This window comes from Carcharhinus amblyrhynchos, chromosome 27 (assembly GCF_965287045.1).
Source record: "Carcharhinus amblyrhynchos chromosome 27, sCarAmb.v2.hapA, whole genome shotgun sequence".
In the NCBI taxonomy this organism is placed as follows: Eukaryota; Metazoa; Chordata; class Chondrichthyes; order Carcharhiniformes; family Carcharhinidae; genus Carcharhinus; species Carcharhinus amblyrhynchos.
This window is the reverse complement of record NC_137350.1, coordinates 13,774,639-13,787,616: the sequence shown is the minus strand read 5'-3', so window position 1 is coordinate 13,787,616 and position 12,978 is coordinate 13,774,639. Positions and strand designations below refer to the sequence as shown.

Sequence of the window (12,978 nt, the reverse complement as noted above, 5' to 3'; positions counted from 1 at the left end):
TTCCCAGAGTGATGGTTGAAGTCTGCCAAAGGTTACACTTGCTTCAGTAATTCTTGTATTTGTCTCATTGTCGAGATAGACAGCTTGAGAGAGTGTGCCGATGAGAGAACTGAACTTATCCATTCCTGACAGGTTCTGGTTATCGACTGAAACTTTGGGTTCAGGACAGAGCTTTCCCAGAATAGGCTGGTACACTGCTTCTGCTTTCACCCTGCTGACCCTAAGGCCCAAGCTGTTACATGCAACGGAAAACAAGTCCATGCTACATGTTATGTCCAGCTCTGAATTGGCAGCGAGTGCACAGTTGTCAGCAAATAGGATCTCGCAGAGTATGCCCTTACAGCCATAGAATCCCTGCAGTGTAGAGGAAGGCCATTTGGCCCATCAAGTCTGTGCTAACTCTCCGACAGGGTATCTTACCCAGGCCCATCTCCTGCTCTATCCCCAACACTGCATATTTACCATGGTTAATTCATCTAACCTGCAAATCTTTGGACTGTGGGAGGAAACCCACGAAGACTGGGGGAGAGTGTGCAAACTCTACACAGACAATGATCCAAGGTCAGAATCGAACCCAGATCCCTGGCGCTGCAAGGCTGCAGTGTTAACCACTGTGCCACAATGCTGCTTTTAGTTAACCTTGGTCTTTGCCTGGAGTCATCTGAGGTTGAGCAACTTCCCATCCATGTGATATCTGATTTCGATGCCAGGATCACCATTATGGAGGCATGTTGCATGCTGGAACATGGAAAACATGTTGGAGAGAAACACACAGCCCTGTTTAACTCCATTAGTGACTGGGAATGGGTTAGAAGACCCACTATCATCCAGGACATTGTGTAAGCATACCGTATGGAACTGTGGAATCATTGTGATGAATTGCTCAGAGCCGTTGACTTTCTCCATTACTTTCCAAAGGCCCTAAAGGCTGACTGTGTCAAAGGCATTGGTAAGGTCGACAAATGTGGTGTCCAGATCAGTATCCTGTTCTTGGCACCTCTACTGGCACTGTCTTACTGGGGAGGCGGTGGCCTAGTGGTACTATCGCTACACTATTAATCCAGAAACTCAGCTAATGTTCTGGGGACTCAGGTTCGAATCCATAATGGCAGTTGGCGGAATTAGCAGTTTGTAAAAGATCTAGAATTACAAGTTAACTGATGACTATGAAACCATTGTCGGAAAAACCCATCTGGTTAGCTAATATCCTTTAGGGAAGGAAATCTGCCGTCCTCACCTGGTCTGGCCTACATGTGACTCCAGAGCCACAGCAATGTGGTTGACTCTCAACTGTCCTTGAGCAACTAGGGATGGGCAATGAATGCTAGCCAGCCAGCGATGCCCATGTCCCATGAATGGATTTGTAAAAAACCGCCACAACAATATCAGCGGTTCCACAAACCTTTTTGAAGTGCAGATTCTCTGGCAGCAGATCCTGGTCAGATCCACGAAGTGGTTCAAAAGGATTTTGGTGGCGATTTTGTCAGAAATGAAGAGGAGTGAGATTCCTTTGTGATTGTCCCCAGATTGGCCAGTTGCTTTCTGCTTGTATAATGGACAATGGAGGCATTTCTGGACTCTTGCAGGATGGTTCCTTGCTCCCAACGTGTACTGAAAGGGTTCAGGGAAATTCCTGACTTCCATCTTCCATCACTGGGATAGCATCAGTTGCTGAGCTTCACAGCTAGCCAGGTACTTGATTGTGTTCATCCTTTCCAACATAGGGGGCCATCAAGGGGGCAGTTGATGGTAAGCTTTGATTTGATTTATTATTGTCACATGTATCGGTATATGGTGAGAAGTATTGTTTCTTGTGTGCTATACAAAAGCATACCGTTCATAGAGAAGGAAAGAAGGTGCAGAATGTAGTGTTACAGTCAAAGCTAGGGTGTAGAGAAAGATCAATTTAGTGTCCATTCAAAAGTCTGATGGCAGCACAGAAGAACCTACTCGAGTCAATTTGTACATGATCTTAGACTTTTGTATGTTTTTCCCGACAGGAGGAGGTGGAAGAGAATACGTCCAGCATGTGTGGGGTCCTTAATTATGCTGACTACTTTTCTGAGGCAGTGGGAAGTGTAGTCAGAGTCAATGGATGGGAGGCTGGTTTGTGTGATGGACTGGGCTACATTCATTCCCTTGTAGTTTCTTGCGATCTTGGGCAGAGCAGGAGCTATACCAAGTTGTGATGCAACCAGAAAGAATGCTTTCTATGGTGCATCTGTAAAAATTGGTGAGAGTTGTAGCTGACATGCCAAATTTCCTGTAGCAGCCTTTTGATGGCTTCTTCATTGATGGAAGGAGGCCAATTGCGGATGTGGTTAAAATGATCTGCCCATCTTTCTAGAATTTGGGTTCATTCTGTTTGACACCCAGGATTGGTGATGAATCAGTAGACTGCTTCACAGCGCCATGGACCCAGGTTCGGTTCCCAGCTTGGGTCATAGCCTGTGTGGAGTCTGCATGTTCTCCCCGCGAGTTTCCTCCAGGTGCTCCAGTTTCCTCCCACAGTCCAAACATGTGCGGGTTAGGTTGATTGGCCATGCTCAGTTGTCTTTTATTGTCAGGGGGATTAATTGTCAGGGTAAATGCATGGCGTTACGGGGACAGGGTGAGATTGTTGTCAATGGACTGAATGGCCTCCTCCTGCACTGTAGGGATTCTATGATTATATGGGGCCCATAGAGAGATTTCGGAACATGATGGAATCTCTTCCAGTCTTTGTGGTCTGCATGTGACTGAAGTGGATCTCAGTAGCCCTGAGCAGGCTGTTTTCAGGATCACACTGCTCACCTCCCTAGTAGAAGGAAAGGGCTAAGAAAGGTGGCCTAAACATTGTTTGCTTCACCTCTCTGGCCAGTCGCAGATAGCACTGATCCCAATAGAGAAGAGCTGGTTAGGTACAACATCCAGATCACTGCCCTCAGTGAGGCCTGACTACCTGATGAGGATCAGCTCATGTATTCACTGCAGGATCACAAACCTTCGAAATGGCTGTGGAAAAAAAATGGAAAATATAGACTTTGCTGTCAGTAACCATCTCGTCATAAAGTTGACTTGCCTTCCTAAAGGCGTCCATGAGTAGCCTACCAGAGGTCAGATGGCATTATTGCTTCAACGCTCCATTCATTTTCTCACAGAGGGCTCAAGATAAAGGTTGCATCCATTACAAGGATATACTTCCTTATTAAAATAAGAAATGCTAGAAACATGCAGCATCAGCGGGGGAAGGAAGGTAAGATTTAACATTTCAGGTCAACGACCTTTCAGTGTTCTGAAATATTAACCCTACCTTCTTAGAAATGTAGGAACTGCTGGATGCCAGAAGACCTAGAGCATCCAGTTCACTTACTGCCGCTTAGTCACATGATACAACCGTAATGGAGTTGTTGACTAATCAAAGCAACCAAAATCCATCAATTAGTCTACAGAAAGCCAAATATGACATGAGCAACATCTCAGTGGGAAGGGCTTTGAAAATGATGAGTGCAAAGTCACTACTTTTCTCAAAAACAGGCTGCACCCAAGTCCTTCGTAGGCCGGAATCCTACCACCTCGCCCGCTCCGATTCTGGGTGGGTGAGAGTCCGACAACGGAAATCTTCATTGACCTTGGGCAGGAATTACCGTTCTTGCCCGAGCAAGGCTGTAAAATTCCATCCATTATCTCTATCTCCATTGACGCTGCCTGGCCTGCAGAGGGTTCCCAGCATTTTCTGTTTCTATTTCAAATTTCCAATGTCAGCAATATTTTACCTCTTGCTTTTGTTGCCTGCTTGGCTGCTCACACCATGATGATGAAAGTTGGTTCTAAAGTTACCCAGTCTGAAGAAACCAAGGTGCTATTCACTGATAATGTGAAATAGCGGCACCTCTTTATCACAGATAGAAGATTGGCTGACTGGCAGAAAACAGAGTACGCATAAATAGGTCTTTTTCTGACCGGCAGGATGTGACTGCTGGAGTAAATTCTTTACAAATTTATGTCAATGATTTAGATGAGGAGAGCCAAGATGTGATAGCTAAATTTGCAGACAACACAAGGATAGGCAGGAAAATATGTAGAAGACAGGTGTTTACAAATGCATATAGATAGGATAAGTGAGTGGGCAACAATCTGGCAGATGGAGAATAACGTGGGAAAATGTGAAATTGTTCACTATGTCGAGAGGAATAAAAAGCAGAGTATTACTCAAATGTAAAATAGCTGCAGAATTCCAAGGTGCAGAGAGCTCGAGGTTGTTCTAGTCACAGAGTCAGAATGCAGGTACATTAAGTAATTAAGACGACTTATGGAATGCTAGCTTTCATCATGAGGGGAACTGAACATAAAAGTAAGGATGTTAAGCTTCAGTTATCCAGGACACTGGTGCGACCTACATCTCGAATACTGTGTTAAGGGCGGCATTGTGGCACAGTGGTTAGCACTGCTGCCTCACAGTGCCAGGGACCCGAGTTCAATTCCAGCCTTGGGTGACTGTGGAGTTTGCATATTCTCCACGTCTGCATGGGTTTCCGGCCTATAATTCTACGACTGTAAGGTTTACTAGATTGACACCTGGAATAAACAGTTTGTTCTTATGTGAATAGGTTGAACAGGCTGGGTTTGTTTCTACTGAAGTCTAGAAGAGTGAGGGATGGCTTGATCAAAGTATATAAGGTCTTGAACAGTCTTTAAGGTGTATGTAGAAAGGCCATTTTCTCTTGTGAGTGAGTCCAGAACAAGGGGGAAATGTCTTAAAGTTAGGGGTTGCCCTTTAAGGCTAGAGATGAGGGGCACCCTTTCCTCTCAGAGGTTTCTGTGACTTTGGAATTCTCTGCCTCAGAAGATGGGGTTGAAGGTTGAATATTGTTAAGGTGGAGGAAGAAAGATTCTGATAAGGCCAGGGAATCAAAGGTTATTGGGGGTAGATGGGATTTGAAACACAAATAATTCAACCCATGATCTTGTTTAATGGTGGAGCAGGCTCAAGGGGCTCAATGGTCTGCTTCTGTTCTTATTTTGTACATTCATAGGTACGTCTGTATTAATGTCTAATAAACAAGAGGACTTCATTTTTGTCAGCAGAAGAGTAATTTAAAGATCTCTACCAGCATTCAAAACTACGCTAAACGTAAGAAGTACTTTGTGATGTTCTTTTTTCTTTACAAAATTAAAACCCACAAGACCGGATGCGACTTACGAAAGCATGTGAAAGGTGTCACTGTGTTCTCTGACAGAGTTTCTTCTGTACTTCATGAAATCTCTCAGCGTCACCAGTGGATTTTCATTGATTTCCATTTTGTCACCAGATGCCCAAGTTTCCATAGCAACCAGCACAATCCGTGTATTCAATTGTTCCTTAAAAATCTAAAGCACGGAATGAAAGCAATGAGCAAACCAAATACAGCTGAAACCAGACATGCGTCTCCCTCTGTTAGAAATATGTTTCTCACGCACAAGTTCTGCTCACGTATGATTTGATTTATGGACCAAAGTCTGTGGGCGGAATGTTACTGGCCCGCCTGCCATGGGAATTGTAGTAGGCGGGACACTGACCATACAAAGATCCATTAACCTCTGGTGGGATTTTCCGGGAGTTTATGGTACAAGAGAGGCTGATCATGAATTTTCTCACATTCTCTCCCTTTAACATGGTTCACTTTAATCATTTTTTTTCTCCGAGAAAGTGTTGGGAATATGTATTTGCCCAAAAAGATTCTACCCGCTCCATTTTAAAGGCTGACTATCTCGCCATTGCTCCAAGTTCACTCAATCACATTGCTTGGCTCTGACTAGGAGATGCCCAAAATCAGCTCAGTACCTCACTCAAACTTTTCTTCCTTCTGGGCATCTTACCCTGGCAAAATGCTGTGACCTGGAACTCACTAAAAAGGGATCTGGAGTACATACTCAAGCTGGCACTGTGCTTTCATATATTTGAGCAGGCAGGGGCAACAGAGTGGCACGGTGATTAGCACTGCTGCCTCGTAGTATCAGGGAACTGGATTCAAATCCGGCCTCAGGTGACTGTCTGTGTGAAGTTTGCACATTCTCCCCGTGTCTGCATGGGTTTCCTGCAACACTCCAAAGATGGGCAGGTTAGGTGGATTGACCATGCTAAAATGCCCCTTAATGTCAGGGGGCTTAACTAGGGTAAGTACATGGGGTTATGGGGGGGGTAGGCCCTGGGTGGGACTGTTGACAGTGCAGGCTCGATGGGCAAATGGCTCCTTTGCACTGTAGGAATTTTATGATTCGCACATCGAAGATCAACATATCTGCCGTGACATTACTCACAACAACGGATTTCTGATCTTTCTGTCCTCTTTGGATCTGGGCTGAAGATTACATACTGACTGTTCTTTGATGGCCAACTAGTCATTTTTTGGGTGGAAGACTCACACAGTGACATGGAGCCATTCTAACTGGGTGCTATCCTGACTTGTTACCTACACACAAAACGTCCTAGACATGTAAACCTGAGGTCAGATGAAAGAACCTGGATGACTTTTGCCTCTGCACAGCTTAGGTACACAATGGTAAATTGTTTCAATGTTATTGTTGTTTTGGAGCAGGTCAGCCTGATCCAACACTGACCAGCCTTTGCACCTGGGACCTATTTAAGTTGAGCATTCCTCTGGATGGCACATTTAAAATGTTTCTCATTTGTGCATAATGACCATCTCTCATGATTCCGAAACAAAGGAGATAAAAAACATAGTGATCAAAAAGCATAGCTTATCATTTTAAAATTGTTTTTACTGCATTATAGAATCATAAAGTCATAGAGATACCCAGCACAGAAACAGGCCTTTTGGCCCAACTCGTCTATACTAACCAGGTGTTCCAAACTGAACTTATCCAATTTGCTTGTATTTGGCCGATATCCCTCTAAACTTTTACCATCCATCAGTTGGGAATGTTTTACAAGTGGCTATAGTTTAAACTGTCTATTTAATTTCAAGATAGAATGGAGTTGGGAGGCCATCTAGAGGATAGCTAATTAGCATTTCTATCTGGATACAAGGCCCACATGACTCACATTTTCAAAGTACATCTCCCTGGCAAAGAGTGCACGGTAAGATACTTGGTTTTCTAAAATATTGCTCAGCTTGACAGAAATAAGTTTGCTTTCAAGAATCTAAGTGATGAAGAGAGAGGTGGGTAGTAGTCAGTCCTGCACCTGAAGCAGAGAAAGTGGTGCCATTATTCACTACACACAGAATTTGAGAGGATTTCTTAAAGTTACAAAGCCAATGCTCAGAATGGACCAAGCAAACCCAAATCTAGTCTGAGCTTGCTCCAAAAAGCAAATTGAAAATCGACCTAAATCCAATTTATGGTCCCCACAAGAGAGACAAAGATGATCCAAGCTAACACGATAAAGCATCGCACTGCATCTTGGGCTTGATATGACATCTGATCTTCATTTTATCAACATACGCACATTCATACACCACATGAATATCAGTATGGAGATCACACGCTAAAGGACACTATTTATTACTCATTTTTTATTTATTACAGGTACCCACCCAATCCTGTATCCAGGAAACTCAGGACTGGATGCGTGCCAGATTTGGGGATTTTACGAATTTTGCATTCGAGGCCTATTGTGTACTTAAAGTACAAAAAATAAAGAATAAAAGAATCTTATTCAAATTGCTACCCGGGCTGTCAGCTTCAATGTAGCTGACTTTTGGGCCCTTCTGGATTTTGCAACAATGGAAAAGGGGTCCAGTATCTGTAATTAGAAATGCAATTGACCATACTTCAGATCCCCAATTAGCAAATCTGGTCAGTGGCTAATGTCATGATCTCTACTGGCCTGGGAAAAGGCTACAACCATCCAATACTCCTGATGTCTTGAGAACACAAACCTATACTGTGTTACTTCATGCCAAAGTAATGGGTTACTATCTTTTGCCATGTTGAAGGAGAACATGTCATTGAATGGGTTCAGGGATTGAGTTGAGTTACTTCATTGCTGATAGAAATTGATTGAAGACGCGACTAACTGATATTTGATGCCTCCACATTACCAGGCACAGACGGTAAAAAGCACTCGGAAAGTGGGGCAGTCGGGGTCACAGGCAGATGGCTAGGAACCTTAGCCACACACTGCGCAGGGTTCTCACTCTTAATGGTGGTGCCCCACTCATCAGGATCTTCTGGTCTTGCCACTGTCAATGGGATTTCCCATTGATTCCACCCGCTGTGCTGGGAAACCCACAGCGGGAATACACAGTCAGCGGGGCTGGGAGATCCCACCGGTCTGAATGGCCAGAGAATTCCGGCCAGTGACCAACAGAGCAACCCTACTGTCTTTTCCAAGTACTGAATTTGATAAATGGTGATTACACAGGAAGACAGTGATTCAAACTGAAGTACTTACAGCGTCGGCGAGATTCACGACGGATTTAGCAAAATTGCTTGTTAGGGTGACAGAAGACCGCTGCTTTGTGAACTGTAATAATACAAGTGAAATACAAGCAAAATAAACAGAATAAATCAGATATTTTTTGTAATATTAAAACACTTGATTAACAGTGAAGAGATAAATAATACCACAGTGTTTGCCATTTAAAAAAAAAGCCATCAATGTTTCAGGCAATAAGTCAGGGTTTAATATTGAGAACAAAATTTTCTCTATCACAGATGCAACCACACTATACTCATTCTTGCTCCTCATCATAATTCAGTACCCATATTGCAAATATGTGTGTACTTTGAACCAGGACATGGTTTGTCCTGAATACTCTTCTGGATTTAGCTGATTAATACCATCATTGAGATCATCTATGGGGTTCTGCATAGACACCTACTTTCAATGCCGAAAAGACTAAAATTTCCCGATCTTGTTTTGCAACTTAATACTCTGTCAACAGTCACAGCAATCTGCTCTATCTTCAAGGTGCAAATGTCACCCTTAAACCTTGATGGGCAAAACTCATTACTGTGCGCAAGTGTGGACTGCATAGTTTTGTCAGTGTCTTACTTACAGTTTAGGAGTTCTTGTTACAGAATGGTAGCATCTCTGCCTCTGGCCCAAAAGCTTTATGTTCAAGTCCAACTTGCTAGCTATGGAAGCAGCATTCCTAATGGACTGTCAATCTGCTCAGGAATTCTTTCACTACGGATATACCAGGGCAGTACGGTGGCAATGCTGTCTCTCAGTACCAGGGAACTGGGTTTGATTCCAATCGAATGCTGGAGTTAGCATGTTCTCCACCTGTCTGCACGTGTTTCCTCCGGGAGCTCTGGTTTCCTCCCACAGTCCAAAGATGTGTCGGCTAGGTGGATTAGCCATGGTAAATGCACAGGGTTATGGGGATAGAGTGCGGGGTTGGGCTTGGGTAAAATGCCTTCTGGAGACCCGATGGGCCATTTGGCCTCCCTCTGCACTATTGTTTTGGACAAGTACGCATGTTTTAAAAGGCATTAGATACAATTTTTAAAAAATATATACCGAGAAATTGGTGACTTTACCCCAACTTTTCAAAACAGGTCCAATCTTGTGCTTTTTGTTATCTGAAGTGAAACCTCCATATCAATATGTTTATTCATGTTATGAGATTTAATTCTAATATGTATTACTTGCGACATGCTAATATGTTTGCATGTGGATTAATTTCTAGATAATTAGTTACCAAGACCTGTATGAATTGAACAGCAGGTTTGAAAAACTGAATGGCCTATTGCTGCTTTTAGTTTCTATTTTTTTCTAATCTTTATGGATAATTAGTGATGGGATTGGCAGCAAATATCAACACAAACTTACCTAGTGTATTAGACAGCCAAGAAATAGCCATTGCTGCAATAGGTGGGTGAATGTTAGAGTGACATTCCACTAATAGGGGTTAGTTAATGCTACTACTGAAAGAGTGGAAAATAAAAAGTCAAATAAATGCACCGAGCGCTACCAGTTATTATCATCAGTTGCACTTTCCATTTTACCTTGGTTTAAAACAGCCACTTTTCAACTAAAGGAGATAAATGATTACCAGTTGCCAGAAGTCCTGTCTCATATCACTAATAGGATAACTATTATCTCAAGACAGTCTGCAACTATTCTGAAAACTGCAGCAGTGCAGTACAAAACAACTCAAATTTAAACACGTACCAGGGTGTAATCATTGACCACCATCAGCTCAATGTACTTGGTTTCTCTCAGGACAGTGTGAGGGCCTCGACGTACCTACAAATAGTGGAGAATTAAAAGAAATCCAAAATGTTAAAGTCTGCCTATTAGTTTAAGGGGACTTGCAGGTGTTATAATCCAGGTCAGAAACTCCAAAGTGTTTTATGAAGTCAGCCTAGATCATACATGTTGCTCTCTGAATTTGAGCAGAAAATGTTTCACTCCAGATATGATCCAAATGATCCACTAGGGAGCTTTTATCAAACAAAGTTCATTTAAGAATACAGTTAATGCATAGAAAGAAACTTGGCATGAACTTTTGCCAGTTACAAACAAAAAAAATGATATTATTTAAACCTTAGACAACATTCTTATCAACATAGACCCCCAGTTTTGGTTTAGCATAGAAAATCCATGTGCTCATGTGATTTTGCAACTCTGAACACCTGCTGTGATTTGATTTATTATTGTCATACTGTTAGTATTCAGTGAAGAGTATTTTTTTTGCACACTATACAGGCTAAGCATACTATACATAGAGAAGGAAAGGAGAGAGTGCAGAATTGGTCCTTTAGATGGAGAATTGAAACTCTGGCTTCTCCGTTCTGGAACTCCCAGCAAACCTCAAGGTAGAAATACAGCCACTGATTACCTCTGGCCAGCAACACACCAACAACAAAAGTTTCACTTCAGAAAGGCAAGAAAGACTGTTTCCAACTAGCCAGCAGAATTTTTATACCAAGGGAGAGACGCAAAAACAAACTGCTTTTCAGCAGTTCAAAAGCTTCTAATTAAAACTGAAAGTGAATCCTTGGATTCCTCTGTGAAGGAACCACCTGACCTTGACCTGTCCAGCAATCTTCCCACAACAATTCAAAGGGTTGTAAAACTCGTAAAACTCGTAAAACTCCAGGACATTCTTTAGGCCCAGATTAAAAAATAAACAAAAAGGCCCATTATATGTCTCCAACAGACATCATGGCAACAATACAAAAAAAAAGCAGAGAAACAGGAATAAAATACATGCCTTAATGGCATAGTAGCATCACACAGGAAGCCAGGAAGGAATTGACCAATATTAAGCTGAGGAGGTGTACAACTTTCAAGACTGGCATTACAAAAACTAAACTCAGAGGAATCAGTTGGGCAACTGCAGTGAAAGTCTGACATTACAAAATACAGATTTAATGAGGAACATTTCAACGAATTAAAATACAAAACTAGAGAGAAGTTCACTGGTCTTTCGACAGTGGTGACTGCCAGAACACCTTTCAATCTACACGGTTGAATTGGGTATACTGGGCAATTGGAAAGATTTACTCTCAATGCTGCAGCCTTCATGGCAAATAATATTGCCAGTGTCAAGAATAGGCCTTCACAAAACACCAGGCCAGAAATATATCAATAGGTAAACTTAGTATGAGTGGGATACTTTCCTGGTCAGTCATTCTGCAGAAGATAATGGGTGGCACAGTGGTTAGCACTACTGCCTCACAGCACCAGGGACCCGGGTTCTATTCCAGCCTTGAGTGACTATCTGTGTGGAGTCTGCATATTCTCACCGCTTCTGCGTGGGTTTCCTCTGGGTGCTCCGATTCCCTTCCACAATCCACAAGAGGTGCAGGTTAGGTGGATTAGCAGAGTAAATACATGGGGTTAAGGGGATAGGGCCTGGGTAAAATGCTCTGTCAGTGCAAACTCGATGGGCTGAATAGCCTTGTTCTGTACTGTGGAAATTCTATGATTCTACAATAATGGCAAACCACTGCAGTACATTGCCAAACATATAAATGGAGAAAATAGGAGCAGAACCAAGCCAATCAAGCTTACTCTACTATTCAATGTGATACAGGCTGATTCCCTATCTCAATGCCATACTCCTGCTCTCTCCCCCTTGATACTCTTAGTGTATAGAAGTCTACCTATTTCGTCCTTAAATGTATTCAGTGCCTGAGTCCCCATAGCCTTCTGTGGTGGAGAATTCCGCAGGTTTCTCCTCAGCTCAGTCCTAAACAGCCTACCTTGTATCCTGAGACTGTAACCCCTTGTTCTAGACACACGTGCCACCCTCACTCACTGCTCTCACCCCTCCACCCTCCCCACCCCCACTGCCCCCCCTGCCCCACCCCACCCGCCGGAGGAAACATCATCCCTGCATCCATCAGCCCTGTCAGAACTTTACACATTTCAACGAGATCCTGACTCGTTTTTCTAAACTCCAGCGTAATCATGGACAATTCCAGTGGATGTCCGTGGTTGTCAGTGCCCTCTGAGGGCACAGTACCTAAATAAGGAAGAAGGTTTTATGCTCACCTGCCGTTTGGTTCGCACCCGTAACACTTTTTCAGGTGAGATCTGTTGCATGTCGTCAGTAAAGCACCCTGAAAATATTCACAGCGAATGAATTTATTAACAGAAAATACATCCGCTCTGTGAAACATAGCATAATCACAATCATGGGCAGGATTTTATGGTCTCACTCATCCCAAAGCCATAAAATCCCATCCGAGGTCAACAGACCTTGCCATTATCCGCCACTCGTCAGCTCTGATCCCACTGGCGGGCGGGATGGTAAAATTCCGGCCACGTCACTCTTCAGAGCTGGACTTGTCGAAGAAAATGCGATGAGGCCCTCTCACAGCCAGTGGAGAGTAAAACAAATTGTGCCCAATGGCTCCAAGAGGTCCAGCACTGACTGCAGTAGAGTCAAGCAGCACAGCACATTGGTAGAAATACATTGTTAGGTCAATAAACAGGAAATCAATCATTAGGTGAAGGCACAGAGATTTTCCAGCCTTGTCTGCCTACCAACTGAGTGGCCATTTCAGACAGCATTGAAGAGCCAATCAGACTGC

The 12,978-nt window shown here is 43.2% G+C and overlaps 1 protein-coding gene across 1 annotated transcript in view; it reads right to left on the bottom strand.

The window, feature by feature from the left end:
• Nucleotides 1–12,978, bottom strand: part of adam11 (ADAM metallopeptidase domain 11) — a 133,653-nt gene that overhangs the window by 75,782 nt on the left and 44,893 nt on the right. The window contains exons 5-8 of the mRNA XM_080213323.1: nt 12,437–12,504; nt 10,106–10,180; nt 8,378–8,449; nt 5,183–5,349 (exon numbers count right to left, since the gene is read on the bottom strand). Of these exons, the coding sequence (XP_080069449.1) occupies nt 5,183–5,349; nt 8,378–8,449; nt 10,106–10,180; nt 12,437–12,504 (382 nt within the window). The remainder of the gene's footprint in view (nt 1–5,182; nt 5,350–8,377; nt 8,450–10,105; nt 10,181–12,436; nt 12,505–12,978) is intronic.